Raw genomic sequence first — 25,081 nt, 5'->3', positions numbered from 1 at the left:
CGTTTGCATTTATTTAAGGCAGCTGGAGGAAGGTTTGTATGACGTGCACAGACGCACACCATCTCACAGTGGTTCTTTTAAAGTTACTTTTGAAATATCTGGACAATGAAGTGCCGCATATTCACCGTTTGGTTCGTTGGCCTCTCCCTTGTCGTCATCTAATGGCATTTATAAACTATTACAAGCCTTATTTTTCGAAGCATGTCAATTGTTCACGGATATTTGCTCGAGTGAGGGGAGGCTCCCATTTGCCGCCATCTAGTGGCATCTACAGGCAATTACAAGCCTTATTTTTCAAAGCACGCCAATTCTTCGCGGATATTTGCTCGAATGAGGGGAACACAACGACAAGCGTTCGGACGTCCTGACAAAATGTAGATTATTTCATTAATTGTCATGCGTGCAAAGGCTTTGAAGAAAGGAATTTCAAGACAACTTAGATTTGACATTTGTGTGCTCGTCAAGAACGAAATGGTCCTTGTTTTTCATTGAAGTTAGTGTGCATTGTTTCTAAATGTTAGCTTGTAGCTATGTTTAACGCTACTTCATTTAACATTTTTGCTCCTCATTTGTCAGTCTTTTAAAGCGTGTTTTATGGTTTTTGAATGTTAGCTTCTTCCTTCTAACTTCTTAGTGTCAACGACCTATGTTGAACTATTGCTGTGCCGCCATCTTGTGGCATCTTTGCGCGAAGGAAGGTTGTTGAACTGAGTTGAGGAGCTTCGTCTAAGTGCTTTTGCTGCCTTCTTGCGACATCTGCAGTCAAATAAAAAACTTTGTAAGGTGGGGGTGATCGCTATTCGCGAATTCACTTCTCACGACAGGGCTTGTTGGAAATCTCCCACGAATAGCAGCGGTTCACTTTTACTTTCCATTTAATTAGATTTTACTCTTGTTGGAGTTGCTGTGAAAGAACGACATGTCATTTGTCGTTTTTAAATGTGACTTAAAAGCATTGCTTGACCGGTTCGTGGCTTCGGCGGTTCCGCCACTGTGTATACGATGAGATGGCGCACGTCTGTGCTGCGTCATAAATGCAGCACTGGTCAGTACCGAGCAGAACGTTCTAACTGTCCCACTGTGATGTGAGGTTCACTATCCTTTCCAATCAGAGTAATAAACTTTAAATAATGCCATCAATGCTGGAAAATAATCCCCCCCCCCAAAAAAAAATAAAGAGCTTCTGAGTAATAATAATCTATAAAGTGATTTTGTTTGTTTAGCTACATAGTGTGACTGTGATATAAATATAATATACATGGATAACAGCCTTTTCCATATCGTCGCTGTTCTGTGAAAAACACATTTTTTCAGATATGATGTTTTTTCGTGAATGGGGTTTCTGCATCCAATTAACGTGAACATTTTATAAAATGACAAAATTGGACATACATGTTTTTTCACAGGACAGCGACGGTCATGCTAGGTCCAAAAAGGAATCATCTTTCGAGACTCTAAACTGACCTCTGATCATCGTCAGGACGAAGCGTTATGGTCGGCAGCGATGTTCCAGTAGTTGGAAAGGGATGGTGGGTATTTTTTTTTTTTTTGTCAAGTTGCTGCCTCCCCTTTAACGTCAAGTCCCGATATCAAGTTGCTTTTGATGCGCAAACTCTTGATTGTCTTCCTCCTTTCTCTTCTTTCCTGGTATCACTCCTCTCAGCGGGCCAGCGTGGTGATCAGACTGGCGCACATCTCAAAGAAGTCCATGGTGTGTGAGCCCTGGCGCGGGGGGGCGAGCGTTGGCGAGCTGCCGCACAACGAGCCCGGCAGGGACGAGCTGAGCTGAGGCATTTCCGCGGACTGGCTAGCCGAGTCGATGCTGAGGCGCTGCCGGTGCAGGCCCGCCGTCGAACCGGACCGCTGAGGGGTGGAAGAACCTGACTTGAAGCCTGCGGCCTCGATGATGTCATCTGGGACGCAGAAGACAGGGTGGGTAATTTACGTTTTGTCGCGTCACGCAATCCCTTCTACGACCCGCGATGCTCGAAATGAAAAGAGCGCAATGTGGTGCGGAGCTGACAAGTCGCAATGCACGAATGGTCACCAACCGTCGATGCTTTTGAAGTCAAGGAGGTAGGATCTGTTGTCCACCTGGTAGAGTTGCAGGCTCATTTTCACCAGGTTGCCCGTCACTGGGTTTTTCCTGCGCACTCGCAGATGATACGGGTTCACCACCTACCACACAAACAGTTGGGCAACATGTGGCATGTGGGCAAAATATGGCCCATTTAATTTTACAATATATTAAAAAATTGTCTTTGTATAAAATATATTAGTTTACATATTTAACACAGACTTTAAGACGCACCCCCACCCCATCCGTTGTTTTCAAAAATCAAAGCCGGTTTGAGACATTCCCGCTCACCTTCCAATCAAAGCCCAGGTGCTTCATGGCCCTGTAAACCTCGGCCATGATGTCATAGGGCCGGCTCTGACTTCGGATGCCCAGGTGCCACTTGGCCTTCTTGACGGCGAGCGGCTTGGGTCGGGTGGTGTTGAGGGCGTCCAGGGGGCAGCGCGCTTTGGGGCTGTCGGCCAGCAGCGGCGGCATGCGCTCAGGGTGCGGTTTGACCCCCGGCGGCAGCGGCATGCCCTCCTCGATGAAGGAGCCTTGCGGCGGACTGGAGGCCAGGTAGAACTCGCTGGCCTGTGTCATGATGCGTCGGTTGTCGATGATGAGGTGATAGGCCACCGCAAGCTGGTCCTGCATGGACACGTGGAATGGAGACGCGGGCAAACACTACTTACTTCCGACGAGGGCAGTGCTTTGCAAACAATTTACCTGTACCAATGGATCTCTTTAGCATGGAGGACTGAAAGGGCCAAAATTAAATAAATAAATACACCATGAAATGTTGAATTAAAATTGCCATCCATTAATTAATTAAATATGGAATTAAATAAATGTGTTATTAATTAATTAAATTACCAATGATTATTTGTAAAAAAAAAAAATCAATATAATTATTTCTGTATTTGATGATTTCTGTATTTAATTAATTATTTTATGGTCCTGCGTTCCAGTGTTTCGTGAATGAATTTTATCTGTCAAATTCGTTTGGTGGGCAGGTCTTAACACCTGATTGGTTGGGCAGCTCATCAAGTCAAGGCAAATCGATACAGTTTGACAGATACATTTAATTCATGAAACGCTGCAACGCGGGACCATGAAACAATTAAATACATAAATCATTAATTAAATAATTGATTAAATGCATAAATAATTAATTCATTAAATACATAAATAATTCATTAAATACGTAAATTATTTAAATACATAATTAATTCTTTACATATAATCATTGATAATTTAATTAAGATAGTGATTTGATTAATGATTTATTTAATTCCACATTTAATTAATGAGAATTTTAATTAAACATTTAATGGTGTATTTATTTAATATTGACACTTTGAGTCCTCCATACTTTGCACGCGTGTTAATATTGAGGATGTCGGTTTTATGTCGTATTGTTTGGCCTTTTAAAGTGTCGATTTTCGCCGTCTTGGAAACAGAGAATAAATCTCACTGGCTTATACCTGAGGATCACCGCTGAAGAGGCTGGAAACCACCTCGGACTCATTGCACTCAAACTTATCGCACACTTCTTTGACGGCTTCCTCGTCCAAGACCGTGGTGTCATACGATGGATCCTCGGGAAACAGGTAGCCCGGCAGATCCTGTTTGAACCACTCGTGTTCCCTGAAAGGAGGAAAATTAAATCAATGAACTCATAATGTTAGGGAGGGGATGGTCTGAAACAACCATTTCCACTCAAACAATTTGGACTTTTGCCACCCCTGCGCTCGGTTCTCCACCTGATATCCTTGATGGTGGCTCTTTTCAGCGGGTCGACCTGCAGCATGTGCATCAGCAGCGAGGCCACCGAGCGCGTCAGGTACTCGGGGATGTAGAACACGCCCCCTCGGATCTTCTTGAACAGCGTGGGCACGTGCTCGTCATCGAAGGGCAGCGTGCCGCACAGCAGCGCATAAAGGATCACGCCGCAGCTCCAGATGTCCACCTCTGGGCCTGCGTAAAGCCTGATGACAAGGCGCGATAGTATGTTATTAATAACATATTAATAACACAAGTTAAGTGCCTTAATTTCAGCCTTTATGCCAGTGCTTTTTATACTGGGGTTCCCGAATCCCCACGTTCAGCAAACCATAGCTTGGGTGTCAAAAATAGTCCCAAATAGTTGTCGCGTGGCAGGAAGACTACCCAGATCGCGGCCGGAAGGCAGGGGACTGACCGGCAAAAAAAGGTCAAGTGCCCAGCTCTGAGGGTACCAAAAAGGGACCAAAAAGTGTGAGGGCCCCTGAAACAATTCACTGAAAATACAGAATGACTAGTACCACTTATCAGGCAGTTAATAAGAGACACACATAAAGGCGCACCTTCCCGAGATGACCTCCGGGGCGGCATAGTTGGGCGAACCACAGCTCGTCCTCAGAAACTCGCCGTCGGACATCATGTTGGACAGACCTGTCACCCGGGCAAACACGCACAATACTGAACATACATCACCAACGCAGAGAATTACGATTTTCCTGAAGGCAACTTTTCCAAAGCAGGCGTGCACATTTATGAGGTGAAAGGGCACGCTTATATCTTTATCCGTCTTTCCGCGCCAAGTCTCTAAGCTCTGAGCAACAAAGCTCACCTAATCAGATGACGCTCTCTGCGCTCGTCAGGGCCTCGGCCTAACACTCTGATACCAGACGCCCCGCTATGTGCTGACCTTCCCTTATCTTTCATCCCCGGTGTCCTTAACACTCCCTCTAACCGCTTGGCAGTCTGCGACTCTCCAACAGAACACACCCCCCTGAGTGTCTAAACCCCCCCCCGGGCCACCCCCGGTTGCCTTCCTATCAGATGACGCTGGGCCTCAAGGCATCTTGCCAAAGCTGGTATGAGACCTGCTCGTTGCTAGGTGACCCTTCACAACCCCGTTGCTCGCATCTGTGTTTTGAAAAATGTATTGACCCAATTTGCGGTCAATTACAGGGATTTTGTACGTCCTGTAAATTGGAACACTACATTGAAAGAGTTGAACACAAAGCGAATAGTATCTATTGAAGAGAACATTTAGCGGTAATTGTTCTGCTTGTCACTGTGTGTTAGTTTTTTTTTTTGTTCTAATTACCTGTTAATTTATAAGACGGCACATGGAAGGCGCTTTGTTACAGCTCCAGCTGTTGTGAAATACGCTTTACAAATAAAGTTGTATTGCATTGTGTGTCAATCACATACAGTCAAGGGATGAATAAAAAATAAATAGAAAAGAAAATGATGACATATCTAATATCAAAATGTATTTTTTTTGTCCCATGTTGGGGCATCTAGAGGCCAACAAAGACATAGCCTTGTCTAACAGAAAAAAGTGATTTGCCGCCAATTTATAGGGAGTTACAAATCTTTAACGGTGGGTGTCAATTACTTCCTGTTTTTTTTTAAGTAGTAATAAATTCAATAAACAAACTGAATTAACTAAATTCAAACGTCTAATGAGACTGGCATAACGGATGGATTGGCAGATTTTTTGCAGCGGACGCCGTCTAGAAACGGCCTCCCATGAGAAATAGGCTCGTCTTGAGAGTTTCTGTTCAAACAAATCCTACCAAAGTCAGCGATTTTGGCGTTCTTGCTGGCGTCCAGCAGAACGTTCTCGGGCTTGAGGTCTCGGTGCACCACCATGTGTCTGTGGCAGTAGTCCACGGCCGAGATAATCTGCTGGAAAAGGCGTCGAGCCTCCGTGTCCTCCACCTGACGGATGAAGCAGAATGGAAACAAAGAAAGGGAAGGTTACAAAATGTTTACAATGGAGTGGTCATGTTTGGGTTTGGGTCATAGATTTGCGTTTCGTGAAAACAAAGCGTTGTTATCTCTGTAAAAAATGGAAACAACAACATTCCGGCTTAAATGTCCTTCCAGGGAATCACTAAATCAACGCTTACCCGTCCATGTTTACAGATGTAGTCAAAAAGTTCTCCACCAGACACATACTCCATAACCATGAAGAAATCTGTTGGCGTGCTTATCACTTGGTACCTGAAACACAAATTTCACATATTTAGCCAATCGCTTTTTGGAGTCCAAAGCCTCTTAACTCATTCAATACCATTGACGGCTAAATACGTCTTTTTTTTTTACTCAGTTTTTAGTGAATGAGTTAATGTATCGACGGTATTTATAATGCATTAAGGCACCGGAACGAAAAGAGCAAGGCAAGTCTGAGTCGTGACCTCCAGCTGCTGAGTAACGAAAAAAAATATACCTCAATAGCCGTGATCCACAGCCTACCAGCTCAGAGTTTGCATATCAGCCATAACTCGCAGTGTGACGGAGAGCTGACCCTCCGAGTGGGCCTAAAAATAACACCGAGATTGTCGAGACGCGCTTTGCCAGAAGGAGAGAGCGAGAACGGGAGAGAGAGAGAGAGGAAGCAGGCAAGGTCAAAGGGAAAATCCCGAACAAGAGGAGCCAAGACGCCTTGCTGAGGGTTTAGCCACGCGGGAAGTGCCGCGCTAACTTGAGCTGGCTTGTCTGCGTTCGTTCTACCTTCTGTGAGCCTCACGGGCATGCCGGCTGCCGTGCAGCTGCGGTAAACAAAAAAGCGAACGAGCACAGCGAACGCCACGACAGGCCGGTCAGACGTTCTCCACTCACAGTTTGATGATGTGCGGGTGCCTGAAGAGTTTCAGATTCTGGATCTCCCGTTTGATTTTGCCCACCACATCCAGGCTGCGGATCCTCTGTCGGTTCAAGATCTTCACGGCCACTTTGTGGCCCGTTAACTGGTGTTCCCCGACTAAGGAAGCGGGATACAAAATAAGCCAACTTTTGAGATGAAGCGCGGTGAATAAATTGTATACAAAGTTCAAGACATTTAAAATAGTGATTGACCGATGTTTTTTTTTCAGGGCTGATTAGTATCTATGGGGGCCCATAACCGATATTTGAAGCCGATATTTATTTCTAGAAAAAAGGGGTAATGGTGTCAAAATTTTCGAAAATAAAAACTCCAAAACTTGACTTAGTTTAAATGCCTTTAAGTACATATTTATTAAACTAATAGTGATTAACAACATGTTAAGGCTCTTTGTTTAGATCTTAGAAAATAGACAACTTTGTTTATTTATTTATTAAAATTTCGGCAAAGTCTGTCGCTATACCTTCCTCTGCTCGGGGGGACCTCCGCCGTAGTGCGTGTGACTTGAGGTAAAAAGCAAACGGGCATCTTACTGCTGATTGGCTGCACATGTAACCAATCTGTGGGTGGGCCAATCTGCCTCTGCAGGCGGGGCCACGAGCACACCAGAGAGAGAGAAGTGCGTTGCAGCGAGCCAAAATAAACCAGCTTTTAATTTATCGGCCTTAAAAGTAAAAAAAAAAATGACGCAGATAATATTCAAAATGACAAATATCAGGTCTGATAATCGGCCCTGACGATAATCAGTCCATCACTAATTTAAAAGCAAATGGGGCGGAGGAGTAGCGGAAGTCTTATTGCTGTCGCAAAGGACCAATTATCTTTGAAAGTTGAGCCTAATGATTATCCTGTAGTGTGGTGGGTGCTTGGGGGAAAAAAATCACATCAAGGCAAGTTGGATTCTGGAAGTTTCTCAAGGATTGCGATGTTCTTCTCAGCCAGGAACACTAAGATGCTCCCGTGCGTTGTCATGGAAAAGCAGCCAAAAGTTCTCCAGCCACCACTCTCACCTCATCTCGTAAAAGCTGCAGGATTTCTTTGTAGATGTGCTGCTTGATTGTCTGACGCACAATTGAAGGGGAAAATTTAAGTTTATAGTTTGAGTTTGGTATTTATATTCTCACAGTCATGGATGGATCTTTTTTTACACCCGCGGTGTAAAACTGCTTTGTACCATTTTTAAAAAAATATATTTTTCAACACTTATTTTGACATTTTAGATTAGCAGGTGGGTGCTCGAATGTATTTAAATGACATGACAGAACATGCTGGACGTTTTATTACATTGCAATCATCTCCGGGTGACATAAATGTCTTGTTCCACTGACATGCGCCGAGTTGACAAGTTGAATCTCACAAGGTCACAAGTGGTCAAAACTGGCTGACGCAAAAAATGTACGCTTCTGTAATTTTACTCTGATTTGATCTTTTTCTTCTTCTGACATCGGAGGCGTTTAAATGGCTAACTTCGCCACCTACGCGATGAGACACTTTGGGACGTGTAAATTAGAAACAAGACTATCCAATTAATGACAAGCTAAACCGATGTCCTTTAGTGCAACGCAAGCGCTAAAAAACAGACAATATAGGATTCTAAACCTGGAAATAAGAGTATATGTATGACATGTTTATATTATATATTCCAGCCAAATCCACCTGCCCAATAGATAGCGACTGATGACGGTCTGTTTCGGTGGAAGAATTTGACTTTCAAGCCTGCGTATTCTCGAAGCGCATTTACGCGTTGGCGAGCTTACGTCGCTAACGTTGCTCAGCGTCGATACGCCAAACAACTAACCATCGCGAACTTGGATTCCACTCGTTCAAAAAAGGGGAGGAGGGGGCTTCACGTCAACTACTTCCCAACCGAAACGCACACAAACATAAACACGCCAACAATAAACACGACTTAACTCTTTACTTTGCCGAAGGTCCCCACTCCGAGCGTGTCGCCGAGGATGTAATGGCCGATCTTCACCCTGCCTTCGTGCTTCTGCTGTTGCCGCTCTGCCATCTTTCTCCGTTCGGCGATGGTTGGCGGCTCCGGTGCGTTACCGCGGAGTGGGCGAGCGAGCGGGTGGGTGTGCTCCCCTGTGAATCCGCGGATCGCACGGAGGGAGGGGCGCTTCGTGTCTTTGCTCAGGAGAAGACGGAGCTTCGCGGCTGACCCCGCCCATCTCGGCTTTAAAGGTGACCATCAGCAGACGCACTGCTGCTACACGACGTTGCCTTTAAAGCAAGTTCACCGTACGCATACAAACACACGCCTCCCCCCTCCCCGACAAAAAGAAAACGTAATACTGTATTCGACTTTAACTTCCTGTGCGTACGCCCATTCACTCTCCTAAAAGGACTGGAAAGCGGGATCCCGCGCGGTAGGACAGTCCTCGTTGGAGTAATTTGGGTTTGCGGCCACTAGATGTCACTGTAGCTCCACACTACTGTCTGACATTAATGTTGGAGTTCGCAAAATTCCATTTGCTAAAACTGTCCATTTGTCATGACAGTAGAATATCAGTAAAAAATAATCTGACAAACTTCAAATAAAAAAATCTCTCTTGCTCCATTGTATATATATATATATATATGTATTTTTTTTTGTAGTCTATACATTCTACTAGTTCTCGGAAGGACAAAGAGCTTTATGGAAATGTGCTCAAATAGCAATTCCCAAAGTGAGGTACCTCGAGTGGTATTTGTGAAAATCACACGTTAAATTCTGCTGTATTTAACCTTTAGGTTCAATACAATGGTATTTAATCTTGAAGAAATGTTTGTTTTTAAACATTCATTTGCGTAAAATTTTGATTCACCTTTTATGTTCAATATATTTTCATGGAATCCTTATTTAAGTCGTCTTTTTCTCCCTTTTTTTCTTTAATCGCAATGCTAATGCTTTAGCTGTGTATAGTATTACATATAATAATAATAATAATAATAATAATAATAATAATAATAAAATATTTACCACGTTTTCGATGAACATCTGGGACTATTTTACTTGGAGAGCTAAGATTTTTTTAAGTGGGTTTGAGAGCCACTACCAAAGGAGGACATCATATCAACATACAAAAGTATTATATTTTAGACCGATAGGTGGCGCGCAAAACGCCCTTTTCTACCCGATTGAAGGTCTCTAGTGCGCACTTAACCAGCGGGGGCGCACAAGACGCGTTTAGCTGTCCGGGCTCATCCATCCTGGGAACGGGGGGGAAAAGTTTTCCATGCTGGGATGGAGGCGTTTGAGGGCTGAGCCTTTTGGACAGCCTGCTGAGGAAACTTAAAGAGAGAGAGAGAGGAGAAGGAGGAGGAGGAGTAGAAGGGTGAAGATATAACAAGAGCGTCTGCCGATGTGCGCCTCATTCTTCAATGAAAATGCAAAGTGGCGCTTGGCTGCAATTCATTTAGTTCTCGCCAGCGTTGAAACCCCAACAGTCCCAACTTTGAGGCTTATTTTTCCCTTTTGATTTCAATTTTTTTTTTTGTGTATATATATATATTTTTTTTTAAGAACTGACAGCTTAGTCCCAGTGAGCGCGCGCCTGTGGGATTCGGAGCCGACACGAGTGGAGTTGTCCAATGCAAAACTACATGTATGAGAAAGCCATGGCACAAGAGACAAGGAACGGGGGAAGCTCCACGTTAAACAACAACAATAACGGTGTCGACAACAGCAAAAGGAAGCTTCTGGTTGCACTGGACATCTTATGTCTTCTACTCGGTGAGTGCGCAAAAAGTCTTAAAAAGAGAACTGTTATTCATGATGTTGCTCACTTCGGTCTTTTCTATTTGTTTCCGTGGTTTGTAACGGCTGTCAACCATAAAGCTTATCGTTTCTCAAAGTATTGCTGGTTATCGGCTAATTTAATGTGCTGTAACGTCTTATCATGCAGCTCCAGTCCGACAGAACCTAAAAAAATGCATTGTAAATAATGCACCGTGTTTTTTCCTGCTGTCAACATATTTACACATCGACATCTGACCGCTCACTTTATATATGCTGCTTTGCTCGCCACAGTTTGTCCCCAGGGGGCATAAATGTTTTGAAGTGTTGTGACCTGCCCTTTAAATAGAGCACCGGTGCCCCCAACCCGCTTCCAACCCTTTGTGCCCCCTCAACTTGGCCCATTTGAGTCCCCACCCCCTTAAACTCATCAAAAATATCCAAAAGGTGCCATTCCAGACTGAACTGTCCTTGCAGAGAAAATATTGTTGAATTATGACGACGCTCATGAGTGCCTGCTGAGTTTATGTTGGTGGGTCTTGCTTTGTGTACAGTATTTATTTACTCGGCTGAGTTCCTGTCTCGTTGATACTTTTAAATCCCATCCGATCCCATTAATTTTATTTATTAATTTATTAATTAATTTATGTATTTATTTATTAATTTGGGCTGGGGTGGGGCGCGCTTGCCATCATTAGGGTCATGGCTGAGCTGGAGCCTGTCCCAGTTGATGTTGGGTAAAAGATGGATTACACCCTGCACTGGTTTTCCAGCCAATCACAGGGCAACATTGTGACAAACAACCATTCGCATTCACACTGAAGGACAATTTAGCATCTTCAATGAAACTTAACATGCATAAAGAAAAAAAAAAAACATGCAAGCGACATGCAAGAACATGCAAACTCCACACAGGAAGTCTTAAACCTCACAACAGTCACAGAAAACGTTCCTAATGCTAATACAGTCGAAGAATACGCCATTCCAGTAAATAAATTGTTCATCAATTGTTACGATTTGTTGTGAGCCAAATTGTGTTCTGTGACCTGAACGCTACAGTCTGCCTCTCTTTCCGAACGCATCCCAGAAGCTGCGCTCCAATCCATCGCTCGACTTCACCTGTTATCAAAAGCGCCCCATCTCGCCTCCTCTTCGTGCGGCCCCGTGCCTAATAATTGCTTAAGCATGTGTTGCGGCACGAGGGGAATGCCTCTCCGATCCAAGGCGAGGACGCAGTGTCTGAAAGAGCAGGTGCGAGTCGTACCGCCAAAAAGAACTCAATGGAAAAGGCATGGAGTGGCCAAACACGCGACACGGGCAACCGAGATGTTACACATTTGATTTTACTGCCTTGTCTGAGAAGCTCACAAAGTTTTTTTTTTTTCCAAGAGCTTTAAAGTGTTTCATGTGCACTTGTAAAGAAAAAAAAAAAAAGAGAGTCACTCAGATGAGCTCTTCCAAGCGCACATGAAACACATTTCCTGGCAACGCTGACTTCTTTGGCTTGCAGAGATTGAAGAACACACACGTTCACACATACTGAGTGTATGGAGCGTGTTTCCAAAAAAAAAAAAAAAAGACATCATTCCGTAGTCTAATAGCAGCCAATTCACACTGAAATGATGTCAAAATTAACTATGGTGAATGTTGAACTGGAGTTTAACTCAGTGCTTCTCAAATAGTGGGGCGGGCCCCCCGGGGGTGGGGGGGGGGAGGTGGGACACGGTGCAATGCTGAGGGGGGGGGCATGTGACCTTGGGGAACATGCTTTTTTTCCACTGTACTACTAAAGTGTAATTACACATTCTCACCAGTAGTTGGCACTGGCGCTCTCCTTGGCCATTGTGCGCAGCGAGTATTAACTCTACGACGAATGTTTGTTTTACTATTATTTATATTTGCGACCGAGAGTGGGTGGTGGCGGGGGGTTGCAAATTGTTTTCTTCTTGCTGGGGGGGGGCGTAACAGAAAATAATTAAGAAGCACTGGTTTAACTGTAACGCTGTTCTCAGGTTTGTCCTTTTTTATTTGTTTTCAAGGGACAAAAGTGACATTAGCAACGAAACGACATTTTGTGTGGTAGAATATTCTAGAATACAGTCCAGCAAGAGTTCATTGTGAAGGAACGTCAATAAAAAGAACACCAAAGGAAAAGCTGATTCAGCACATGGGACACCTCGCGTATATGCGTCTTAACACAACAAGGCACAAATGGCTACTTTGCTTTTGTCATGTTAAATGTAATCTGGCTGCCCCGTGGCGATTGGTTGGCCCATTTTTTTTTTTTAGTGATCCGGGCTGGGACCGGGGGGGGGGGGGGGGGTGTTGCAGGGATGAGAGGGGGGGGGCTTAAACAAAGGTGGGGTGTGGGATGAGGAATGTGGGTGTGTGAAGAGCCTCAGATTGTCCCGTTTGTGTGTTGGAGAGCAAACAGGCGCACGCTATACATTGATGCATACAATTCTTGTCCATCTGCCAGGCACACACACTTTTTTTTTTTATGTCTAGCAGCAGCACAACCTCGGGCAAAAGGAACATCTGAGGTGCCTCATTATCACACCCGGGGGTTCCTTCAAATTTTTTTACTTTGCTTCTGGTAATCACAGCTGCTAATGAGGCATAAACACAGCAGGATGGACACACACTCACACACACGCACATTCGCAAACTCACAAACGGGCAGCGGCGACCGCATTCTCAGGATTTGGCTTCAGGATCTTCCGTCCAGTTCTTTCTTTGGGTCTTGCTATTACGAGCGGCGTGGGGTTCTGTTTGTCTCTGCAATTACACCAAAGTGGGCCCGCCTCTTGCGACATTGCATTGTCAGACTTGTGAAAACTGCGACACAATTGAAAACTCGCCGAAAAAAAAAGGTCTAAAATTAACCATGTTTACATTTTCCACAATGCAAAAGCTTCGGACCGCATTGTTGTAGATGGAAGCGATTGCAATTTTGTTACCTCCTCCAAGGAAGTTGAGTAAGTTTTAGTGCAGATTTGGAGAAAGGCTTGGATGTTGTTTTTTTTTTTTCAACTCAACTTCAAATAAGCCTTGAAAGATAGTAGGACGCAAAAGGTGGACGGCAAAGTTGTCGTAGGGGAGTGGAATGACTTAATTTCATCGATGCTAAGATGATGTCACTTCCTCGAGAACATCATTGATCAATTTTTTTTTCTTTGGAACACTAATTGGGAACATGCAGGGTGCTCATTTCCAACATTCTGTAAGTCTCGCGTGAATAATTCATCCAGGAGGCAGACCACATACTTTTTTGCGTGCTGCTGTTTTGGTTAGCAACCGATCATTTAACGTAAAATAATCTTTAATAGCTCCGATGGAATCATTTGGAACGGCGGTCTCCGACTATGTGGCCGAGGGCCTCTTTGAACGAAATGTATTTATTTATTTTTTGGGGAACATGTCAAGATGCTAATTGTCTCAGTAGCATTATGCTAATATTAAACCAACAAGCTAGCAAAATAAGTAAAGCTGACAGCAAATAAAATAAAAAATTTTTTAAAAATGAAGCCCGCTCGGCACAGTATGCGGCCAGCAAGGCATAGCCCCGCCCCCTCCCACGCTTATATTTGAAGGAGGTTTTTTTTTCCGTGTTCAGTGTCTAATTCATGGTTCGTAATAAAAAAATTCTTGACTATGTACGCGGTTCTGATCTGAATATAGATGTCGATCCTATTCGGATTTTTTTTTTTTTTTTTAGGTGTCTACATGCTCCTGAGTGACACATTCAGTCAACATTGGGCTGATGGTTGCTTGTATATGAAAACATGAGCCACAGCAACCATTCGCCAAAAAGGCGTTGGGAACTTTGATGAGTGATATACGGGGAAATTAGTAACTGCAGTTCAGCCTTTTAGCCCTGAGGAATCAGCTCCCTGAGTGTCCCCGGGGACATTAACTTAATACAACCCACACCCCGCCCTTTCCAACATTCGCCGCAAAGCAGTCACGCGGTGCCGCTCATTAAAGTCGGGACAGCTTTGACCTCTCCGGCTTCTCGGCCACTTCAATCCCCGAGCTGGGCTCCGCAAATATTTCTCTGGAAATTCTCAAATTCTTCATCTGCTGCGCCGTGACCAAAGTGCTCTTGATGTGACATCTGGTGTCATTTTGCGAGTGAAGCGAAGCCCACGCGATGGTGCCGTTAGAGGTGTACTGGGGTGGGTTGTTTGGCCTTGCGGGTCTCAGTCGAGAGTTGAAGACAGAACGCAGTTACAAGCTGGTAAGATCCTTGACAGGATTTTCTGAGTGGGAACGGAACCCACGATGATGAATACAACAACACAAAACATTGGAAAGGAGTTAGTTATATGGTGTGAAAAGTTCTGAGATGTTTTTTCTAAACATGCAATGGGTCAAACTGACCCGCAAAACCAACGTAACAGGAGAGTTGACGTGGATCTAAATCTATTTTTAAACTCCCTTTAAGGCAAATGAGGTCAAAGTTGAGGGAGGAAATAGACACGTTTTGAAAAGCACATTGTAGTGGTGACATTTGCGAGACGCACGTCCACAAAATATGCCGCAGCGATTGTCAGGGTGAAAAATATGTGGACGATGATTTTTTTTATAAGTGGTGAGTTGCGGCGTGCGTGTTTATGTTGCGGTGTCCCGTGGCATCGTGTTATGCAGCCGATCCGCAGATGACAACATGGCCAGGAATGTGTGCCACGCTGTATGTTTTGCTGTGTCCCCCATGATGTAGTGGTTTTGTGCATGTCTACGTGGGTGTGTGCGTGTGTGTGTGTGTGTGTGTGTGTGTGTGAGTGTGAGTGGCATCGTATTCCATCATTGTCTGGTCTGTCGCTTGACTAAAATGCTCAAACGTTTCTCTGGGATCTGCATGTCTGCCAAAGGCTGCTATTAGAGGTGTTAGAGTGTGGGGGGGCGTGTGCTTGTGTGTGTATCCCATGGGTTTTATGGATGCCCAGACCTGTCATTAGATGTAGCCTGAAGCGATGATTCCCAATTACTGGTCCGTGTGCCATTTGCTAGAGAAACTCAAGCAAGTTAGCAAGACTCAAAATCTGAACCAAAAAAATGCGGTGCCTCATCCTGTGCCTCTGTACCTATGTCACAGGATAACGAAAAGTCGTATGTCCAAATATGGCAAATTTCTTTTTTTTTTTTCACAAGTTCATACTATTGATTTGTCCCCGGGTCGGCTGTTATTTTGGCGCAATTGGAACCAATTTAAAGTGTTGAAAATAGCTTGAGAACAATCCTCTCTGAGAAGTGTTGCCTTTTCGGATGCAGCATTTTGTCACCTCAAGATTGAAAGTAGTGAAAATTGTCAGTTGAGCTACCTATGAAACGACTTAATACAGTCGCTTGTTTTTTTTTTTTGTTTTTTTTTAAGACTTTTGAGAAACAGTAGACAGGCTGGTCTCTTGTATATTTGACACTCTTTGTGTCCGTTGACTTTTTACGGCCCAGCTGACGTTTGCCATCGCGCAACAATAGTCTTTACGATCATTTATGATTACAGCCCTCTCAGGTAAACACTCTCGCGAGTGCTTATTTAGATTAGACAATTACACCTCAGTGCCTCACTCTAAACTTTCTGGAGTGTGTGTGTGTGTGTGTGTGTGGCCTTTTATTGCCTTTGCGGCCAGCTCAGGATGTCGTTACTCCCGCGGAAAATAAGGGCTGTGAAGCTTTCTAGGCTCTTTTACACTTGAAGTCATACAATTGTCCAAATGGTTTAGAGGAAATTATAGAGACAGCACAATGGCTAACAAGTCCGCCTCACAGCTCGTCGCTTCCTGGATTTGACTATTGAATCTTGCCTTTAAGTGCGGAATTTGCATATACACTTGGACCAGTGACCAAATTTGCCTTTGAGTCTTTTTAGCTTAATGCTAACACATAATGGGAAACACCATTGAAGCGCTAACAAATATCATCGTTGTTTCTGTGTTTTTACGCGACGGAATTATGGGAATGACGGCGTTTTGTCCAACCACTGTTGGATCAATGAACCGATAAAGAGATGAGGAGAAGCCTCTGCACTTTTCGTCTCTGTAGTGCAGAAATGCTTGCCAGAGACCAAGCTGCGGTCCTCGCTGCATGGTTGTGGTGCACCATGCTGGGCCTCCCTGTTGGTATACAGGCCTCTTGTCTGTCACTTTCTCTTACTACGCGGACGGATGTAATCCTCTCGGTGTGTGTGTGTGTGTGTGTGTGTGTGCATATTGTGTGGATTTAGAGATGCTATGTTTGGGGTGCGGGGGTTGGGACTTTTCACTGTTTCACTGAGGACAATAAGCCTTTTGATGCATCTCGGAGCGCCTTTGTTTCCCCTGATGAGGACCAACGGGTCTGTGGCAGACAGTTTTAGTCGGGTGGGGGCAAATAAGTGAATGAGAGAGGCTCACACATGGCTACTTGATGATGTATTAATAGTTTATTGGCTCGCCGAGCTAATATGTTAGCTGGAGGGCGTCTCGTAGCGCTTATCTGCTAGCTGTCGGATGCTAATTGACGTGATTTCAGCCTCGGCCAGTGGTGGGAAGTCATTAAGTCGATTTTACACTTATCTGTGCTTTATTTGAGTGTTTATTTTTGGGATGGATTGATGGGAACATTGTTTTTATAACACAAAAGACTAAGCTAATGCTAGCTTGCGCTTAGCATAAAAAGTCAGCAAAACTGACATTGTACAAGTAAATAGTTGACCTGAATCTCATTATTACTTTTTACTTTTGTCCAGTAAGTGCATTCCAGTGTTTAATCAGTATTTCAACTTCTACCAGAGCCTTTTTTATCCAGGACTTTGTACTTCAGAAGAGGTTGTTCGCACATTCGCCACCTCTGATTGTCGTCACTGAGCCTTATCCTGTTAACATACAAAGAAGAACTCCACACCGTTGCGCAGGTCGTTCACACACAGGCTCTGCTTTGACACCCATTGTTCTCTTGTGATCAAGGTAATGAGGAGCAGATGAAGGCCAATGGAGGACAAGAAAGGGAAAGAATGCCGTGAGCCGTTATCCTCAACGCAAGCCTCGGGTTTCAAAGACGAGCCCGAGCCGTCCTCTCTGTTGCCAGACTTTTGTCCCTTGGGGCAGAAATGCCATTATGGCATCAAGACAGCAACGCCCAAGCTGGCCCAGCGAGCGGCCAAATAGCCTCACGCGGCCCCGCTCAACCCGACCCCCTCGGGCGCTGCTCACATTTGCCCTTCATAGGAGCAGCTGAGCGCTCAACCACCAGTGCGGCCCGCTGATGAGTTGATCTTTTTTTAAAAGACATTATAAATATCCCCTTGCCTCGCTCTACTTGCTAACAGGGAGAGCAGATCTGATTTCCAACAAAACAGCAGCCGGGGACTCTTAATCTCACTACTTGTACCTTACCAGCAAGTAGATTTGTAACAGTGGGCTGGAATCTCGCCGGCAAGTGTGTACGTCACTGCGGGCTCGGTTTTGTCCTGTACTCTCGCCAGCAAGTGTATGCTGGTTGAATCTCGTCGACCATAATCTCGGGGAGTGTGCATATTTTAGCCGTGTTTGATTGTCTGGTTATATTTCTGCGTTTCTCAGGGTGGGGACGGCTCTCATCCTCTCGCCGGTGAGTGTGCGCAATAGCTTGCTGCCTACTTTTACTTGCAGAAGAAGAGCCGAGAGGGTGGGGGTGGGGGAGGAACACCCCGTAAAGACCAAGAGGCAGCAGTGAGTTTATGCTGCATGGAAACAGTCAGTTGAAAGTGGCTCTGGATATTCACCCTGCTGATCATGACATAGGCAGAGAAAAATGCGTAGTTGTTAAAAAAAAAGGCATTTATTCCAGTGAATAAAATCTTTCGGCGTAAGCACATGCTGCTGTAGCGGCCCCCCGGTTGCCACATGGAGGGAGGGGCAGGACCGGGATTCACTCTGTCGCCCACTTTGCTGACCTCAGCCACCAAGCCACTGCACCGTGTGTGTGTTTTGTGACTTTTCATGTGTGAATCAGGAAACAAAGGCTGGATTTACACTGCATGGGTCAAGTGACACAATTCCGATTTTTGGCAACGTTTGTCGGTCTCAAGGCGTATTTAAAAAGACATTAAAAAAAATGAAATCAGATTTGGCTATTTGGACCTGCTGTGTAAATCCTCCTCAAGAAGCATAGGAAATGACTGTCGAGTCAGTCATACGTGTTCATTATACAGAAGGCCAACCACAATGAATACGTGCAAATAAGGTCTGGGGTTTGTTTGCAACAAGCCGAGTTTGTGTATTTGGACGACGGGAGACTTCAGTGGTGAGCATCTCAAAAATGTTTGCGGAGGGGAAATCTTTGCAGACGCTGCCAGTGAAGCCACAGTCATCCACTCTTGACACCCACGCGGGCCCACACAGACACAAAACGCAGACTTAGCGACACAGACGCGTTGCTGTGGAATTTTAGAGCGACGGTATATGTGTCATCTCCCTCAACTTTCGCCTTCTACGGTTCTGCTCTCTTGCACCCTCCTCAAAGGCCAAACGAAGTTGCTCACTGACTGTACTTAAGTCGATTTTTCGTATCTAAACTTTGCTTGTGTGTTCAATTTTATGACAACTTTTTTACATTTACTGCTCACATTTGAACTTGAGCGTGTCATGGTGGAAAAAGAGGGAGAGCAGTGACATACTTTAGAGGCGTCTGAACCAGGCAGCATTTGTTGTTTTGATCAAATAAAAGCTTGAGCCAAAGCATTTCACGGTCTGTACTTTGTCACTTGTTGAATTGATGCTTTACTTCTACTTAAACAAGTCAGGTCAGGCTGATCTTAAAGGGGAAGTCCACCCCGAAAAATTCTTTACAAAAATATGTTCTATGCGGCCCCACCAGTGGAAACACGGCATGCGGGAAATGAGTTAAGGTGGAAAATCCACCCGTTTTTGCGCATCTCAAGAGGCGGCCATTTTGGCACTTTCTGTCGGCTGAAAATGACATCATAGTTGCTCGAGGCTCAGCTAACGACCAAGCATGGAACAGCGTCAGAAAACAGGTGAGCCCCGATTGGTCGTTGGCTGAACCCTGAGCAACTGTGATGTCATTTTCAGTCAACAAAAAGTGACAAAATGGCCGCCACCTGACATTTTCCTGCTTCAATCATATTCCATAAACGGAATATGGTAAATTGAGGGTGTTGAGAGGGATTTATTATGCACGCCAGTTGCTTATTAACTCACCGGTTCTCTAATTAATTAAAAAAAAAAAAAGAGCGAGAGAGGCATGTCGTGACCAGAGTCGACTGACAATAAAAGCAAGATGGAACAGTCAGCGGGGATTTGGCGGAGATCCGCTCAGAGCTAATCCCATTGTGTGCGAAGGAGCGTGAGGTGGGATGCGCCCAAGGATGTTATTAATGCCTTAACAGCGTCAGGAAAGATCAGCAAGCGCGCTCAGATATGCTTGCAGGGCAACAAAGAGATCCATTTGACCGTCGATCAGGCGTTTCCAACATTTTGGGGCCAGGGACCCCTTTACAGCTGTGCAATTTTTCATCCTAACGCAAATTCCGAACAGATTCTATTTTCGAACACCAACCGAAAACATTAATTTATGATTTAACCCACAGCTGTAGATATCAGCAATAATTCCACTTTCCATTTAAACGAACATTTTGCATAATTTCTGACTGAATTTAAACAATTCCAACCCTCATAGAGGCCACTTTTCAGGGTTTGGCTTTTGTGTTTACTTTGTTTATGCAGCATAGAGTGGAGAGACTTTGAATTGCTGGAAGTACGGTATGTCGGGTTTCCTCAAGAGACTGGGATGGGCCTGGATGGAATCGATCGGTACAATTTTTGTACAAACGGCTACTAAGTGACAAAAAACTAAATGTGAATGTTTTCCACTGTTTACAACTTTCCCCCCCTCCTCCTTTTATATTCTACTAAGTGAGAATAGGCATCAGTGACAGAGTTTTCTTCTACATCACGACAAGCTATTGATTCCAGGACAAAGGGTAGGACGCTAACCTTCCACACAATTGTTCTTTCCCCCGCCTCGTTCAGGTCAGATGTCCCGTTTTGAGCGACGGGACAAGGAAATCCTCCATTAGAGCAACCCACAATACGGCTTCTTCCATCGGCTCCGCCCACCCCCCCTTACCACACCCCAAGTCACCTTTCGCGCTGGCTGACGTTCACCGATGCTTGCTATAATCAGGGATATATCGTTCTAATTCTGCTCCTGAAAGCCGCCAAAGCCTATTAAAATGTGAATAGCGGGCCCAGAAGGCTGCTGCTCGGGGATGAAGACTTTCCCTGCTTCACGGGGGTAATAGTATCATGTCAAGGGGAATCCATTTGGAACATGTAAGACCGGCTTGCGTTTGCCGTCCTGCTGGGAAGTAACGTTGGTTTAACAGAACACTGCCAGACAACTTGATGCGCTGTTGACAAACGGCGATTCTATTGCCACTGCAGCCAGTCTATTCAGGGAAGCTCGTACGGTGGTACCATAGATACACCCCTGCCTGGATTATGACTAAGACTCAAGGAGGACTTTCTTGTTTGCACATCATGTCAGCACGTAGCTAATTATGATGTCACACTGTTAAGGTATCTGACTCAGCGATCGCCAGCCTGCTTACCCGAGGTTAGGGACACGAGGCAGACTCAAGTCGCCTATTTTAGGATTTGGGACTTGCTTGGGTAAAGGCTATAAACTAATCAGCATTTTTAAAGAAAATGCGCCATTTTATGTAGTGCGTGTAAATCTAGCAAGTAATATGGAAGCCGTAATTTCTGGACTAAAAGGCGCACCCGTATATAAGCCGCAGCAGCTCTAAAATAATTTCCAATATTATGTTTCTGATTGACTTGGTCAGAAAAGAGAAAACGGCGACATGCAAGGTTTGCAGGTCACAGATAAGCGACACAACAACTACTGGAGCTAACTTCAATCCCACGCTACGGGTATGCGTTTAATTGAAAAGACGATCAAGTATCAGGCAATACAGACTCATTTTGAGCGATTATCAAATTATGCCATTCGGATTGTTACTAATGCAAGTACAGACACTGAGTGTAAAGTGGCTATCGTGAGAACGTGTGTAAATTGTCTGACTTGCTTACACAACTCGCTTGATTTTTGCCGCAGTAACTTTGGATTTGCTCGACACGTCAAAATGTATCACTTGAGCCTTACTCATGACTTGCACATACAATATGTGATTTACTCCCACACCTGCTGCAGACACACAAACCAAATCGAGGTGAACCGAACCGTCGCACTCGGTAACAGGATAAAGCGCATACGCTATTCTGGTTTTCTTTGTGTCTGCGGGATGAACACTTTGAGACCTGGAAGGGAGCCACGTGGCTAATCTGACTCCCGCTAGAGCAAAATTAACCCCAAAGCCAATCAAACTGGCACTGGCGATGTAATCTGCCTGACTCAAGCTTTCAAATATCAAGTAAACAAACATGGACTCTTGTGTATGTTGGCACAGAATATAAATGGGTTCTAAAATTTGACAGAGGGGCCGGACCCGGAGCAGATGGATGGAGTGTTTCGGTAACCTCATATTTAATTTGAAATGAAAATGAACAAAAGCATGACAACAAAATATCTGTCTTTAACACGTCACAGTATTTAGAATATAAAAGATTTATTCAATTAATTTTTTTTTTCAAGTTAAGCGGGCCGGATTAAAACGTTTGACGGGCCGCATGTGGCCCCCGGGCCGTAGTTTGCCCACACCAGTTCTGAAACATCACGAAAAAAAAAATGCGGCATAGCAAGCAGGGAATGCTGTAATCTGCTTTTATTCAGAGCAGGAAGCATGTGATTGTTTTTTTTTTTTTTTGAGTGACCCCGCTGTGACCTGAGCATAAACTCCACTTCAAGCAGCCGGAGAAATTCCTCCTTCCTCGCGTCCTTCTCCGAGTCATGTCAAATGGTCCAAAGTGCTTTCCTCTCACGAATGTAGAAAGAGTAATGCATGACAGCATCTGATAAGACTAATAGAACCGTTCCCCCGACTGGACCAGCCACCCGTTCCGTGTGTTTCCGCAATCCGTGCTTTCTTTTTTTTTTCGGGCTCTGCCATGAAGACTTACGGCGCCGTCAGAGAGAACTCAGACCACAGCGGTAAGAGTCCGTGCTGTTTTCAAGCTCATTCTCACCCAGGAGAACCTCAAGTGTCACTGAACATTACTGACCTCACGACTGGGCTTGTAAAGCCCGTGGTTTTTAATTCACTGACGCACAGCGGGCTTCTGCCAACAGGGCGGCCCACCTCTTTCATTTTCTCCCCCATGTCTCTACCATCCCTTTTGTGTTCAATGCTGCATCTGCCACTCCCCTCATCGATCTTCCACACAGTCCGGGTCAGCGTGCCTGGCGAAGGTCACTCACTCTTTATCCCAACAAAGGAGGTCATGTTTCTTCTCACTTGCGCAGGAAGTTAAAGCGGGAGCAGATGGATGGAGTGTTTTGGTAACAAAAAAAACATTTAATTTGAAATGAAAGTGAACAAAAGCATTACAACAAAATATATGTCTTTGAAAAACCACACTATTTAGAAAAGAAAACATTAGCAAGGTTTATTCTTTAAATTTTTATTCAAGTTTTGCGGGCCGGATTAAAGCATTTTATGGGCCGCATGTGGCCCCCGGGCCGTAGTTTGCCCACACCTGGCCTCGAACCAACTTCAAACCCACCAGCTTCTGGCGTTCAAATATCCATCACAAGAATGTATTTTTTTTTTTGATTGATTAATTTTTTTACTTTACCGTGTTCTTGCTGCTTCTCTGCAGTGCTTCCCAACCCGGACTGTTTTTTCTTTTTTTTTTTAACAAATTGGCGAGGACAAGTCACGACAGAGAAACAGTTTCGATCAGTGGCGCAGATGACTTTGGCATGTCGCGGCATCCCGAGAGAAGAGAGTCTTTCATTCATTGTCAAAACGTTTAAAAACGTTCTCTTTCTATTGACTGAGTCAGCGAGCAAGTTTCCCAGGGTGTCCTCGCATCGCTAAGCATTAGTTGGCGTGCGTACGGTTGTGTTTCTCATGACTTTTAAGCCACTAACCTTCTTTCCCTTCTCAGAATTAGCATGAGAATCCCACCCAACCCCCTCACACAACCACTCCGAAGAAAACCATTCAACTCGTGCTGGCTTTGCGCTGGGCATTAGCACAACACCCGCCGGTGTTTTCACGGCGTTTACGGTATTAAAGCGCCGCCAAGTTCTCTCGGGCATTAAGCTAAACGACTCACGGGAATATCCGTAGCAGAATCCTGCGGATGCCTTTCGTCTCATGAGGTTTCCCTCGATACATGATGAACAGTTGACCCAAGAGGATGGAGAGCTTTTGATGGTCACATGGTGCTCGACGGCAGACAGGATTTAACGTCAATCGATGAAATCTACATCTCGAGCTCATCCAAAGGCTTTTAAAATTTGATTATTATTATTCTTGAGTAGTAAAAACGAATATTGATTATGTCATGGCAGGGTGCTAACTCAGCTGCCGATGTTGTGAGGTTGGCGGGTTTGTTGAGTCGGGTTTTTTTTTTTTTCATTGGGGAAATTGAATTAGTGGTCGAGGTCAGATTTTGTTCTGTTCAGCTGATTTTTAAACTAAGTCATTTATAGATATGGTAAACATTTTTTAAAACTTGTATATAAGATATTATAAATACCATAATTTCCGGGCCATATATATTTTTTAAAATTAAAACAATAATAATAATATACAAGGCGCACCAAGCTATAAGCCGCAGCTTTCTATGATGAAAAAATGTTGTTTGCTGCATGTACAGAACGATTTTGTACTGTGAATGCACATAAAGGTACATAAAGAGATTGTTAAATCAGTGCCTTTTAACGCAACAACTTTGTGAATTAAAACAGAACAGACCCAAGAAAAAAAAAATCGAGATTTATTTTAGCGAATTTTCTGAACTATAGAGTTGGCGAAAGAAAAATCGACAGAAAAGCCGCATGGTTCAAAATCGAGGAACAAGGTAGCGGTTTATAGTCCGGAAATTACGGTAGAAAATTGAATGGAAAATTAAAAAAAATAAAAAATAATAATAAATAATAAATGATAAGTAATAAAATAATAAATAAAAAATAAAATAAATAATAAAAATAATAAAAAGACTAAACTAATGCAATAAATCTAGAAGTACTTTGTAGAGCAGCTTTTCAAAAACAATCCCCAAAAAGTTGATTGTTGCCCTAATTTGCCCATCTCTTGGTTTTGGTTGTTTTCAAGACCATGACTCAAAATCAGTCTCCACCTGCTGCAGTGTCACCATCATTACAAGTCTCAACTACATTTACCACCTTCACCGGCACCAGGGCTCACTTTGAGGACAAAAAATGCAACCCAATCGTGCAAATGCACAATTAGAAGTGGCTCGGTCATTAAATCAGTGGTCAGTCTGACACCTGAGGGAATGCATTCTTGCCCCAAGTGGGAACAGATGTCAAAGCCTGGCATGCTGGATCAGATGCATGCTAATTTTATTTTTCTTTTCCTTTTGAGACATTGTAACTGGTGTGTTTTTGAGGACAGGCCCTCAGTAACTCAGTCCCGTCAGGAGCGAGGCGAGTTGTGCGGTTCTTAGCCTCATTAGGTTTGAACGTGCAAGGATTGGGGGGGGGGTGCTCACACTTTGAC

The 25,081-nt window shown here is 44.2% G+C and overlaps 2 protein-coding genes across 5 annotated transcripts in view; one reads left to right on the top strand and one right to left on the bottom strand.

Moving 5' to 3' along the window:
* Positions 1 to 597: 597 nt before the first annotated feature.
* Positions 598 to 8,973, bottom strand: prkaa2 (protein kinase, AMP-activated, alpha 2 catalytic subunit). 3 transcript variants are annotated; one of them, XM_088313632.1, is made up of 10 exons: positions 8,634 to 8,973; positions 6,677 to 6,818; positions 5,965 to 6,058; positions 5,629 to 5,773; positions 4,405 to 4,492; positions 3,823 to 4,047; positions 3,544 to 3,706; positions 2,369 to 2,707; positions 2,052 to 2,178; positions 598 to 1,913 (listed from the first exon to the last, which is right to left on the bottom strand). In XM_088313632.1, exons 1-10 carry the CDS (start codon positions 8,731 to 8,733, stop codon positions 1,660 to 1,662), a joined length of 1,677 nt encoding a protein of 558 aa, XP_088169758.1. In that variant the 5' UTR covers positions 8,734 to 8,973; the 3' UTR covers positions 598 to 1,659. The 3 variants fall into 3 exon arrangements, with proteins under 3 accessions (XP_088169758.1, XP_088169759.1, XP_088169760.1); XM_088313633.1 differs by lacking the exon at positions 6,677 to 6,818 and having other exon boundaries at positions 8,634 to 8,725; XM_088313634.1 differs by lacking the exons at positions 6,677 to 6,818; positions 8,634 to 8,973 and adding an exon at positions 6,285 to 6,374.
* A 978-nt stretch (positions 8,974 to 9,951) lies between these two features.
* The window catches only part of plpp3 (phospholipid phosphatase 3), a 30,943-nt gene continuing 15,813 nt past the window's right edge, over positions 9,952 to 25,081 (top strand). The window contains exon 1 of one of the 2 annotated variants that reach the window (XM_088313637.1): positions 9,952 to 10,440. In XM_088313637.1, the coding sequence (XP_088169763.1) occupies positions 10,299 to 10,440 (142 nt within the window). In that variant the 5' untranslated portion in view covers positions 9,952 to 10,298. The remainder of the gene's footprint in view (positions 10,441 to 25,081) is intronic. The other variant, XM_088313635.1, reaches the window with a different exon arrangement.

The sequence above is a fragment of the Idiotropiscis lumnitzeri genome, chromosome 13 (assembly GCF_059441095.1).
Source record: "Idiotropiscis lumnitzeri isolate Australia: NSW breed Sydney's pygmy pipehorse chromosome 13, RoL_Ilum_1.0, whole genome shotgun sequence".
In the NCBI taxonomy this organism is placed as follows: Eukaryota; Metazoa; Chordata; class Actinopteri; order Syngnathiformes; family Syngnathidae; genus Idiotropiscis; species Idiotropiscis lumnitzeri.
The sequence above is the reverse complement of the archived record's forward strand: the minus strand, read 5'-3'. Positions and strand labels throughout refer to the sequence as shown.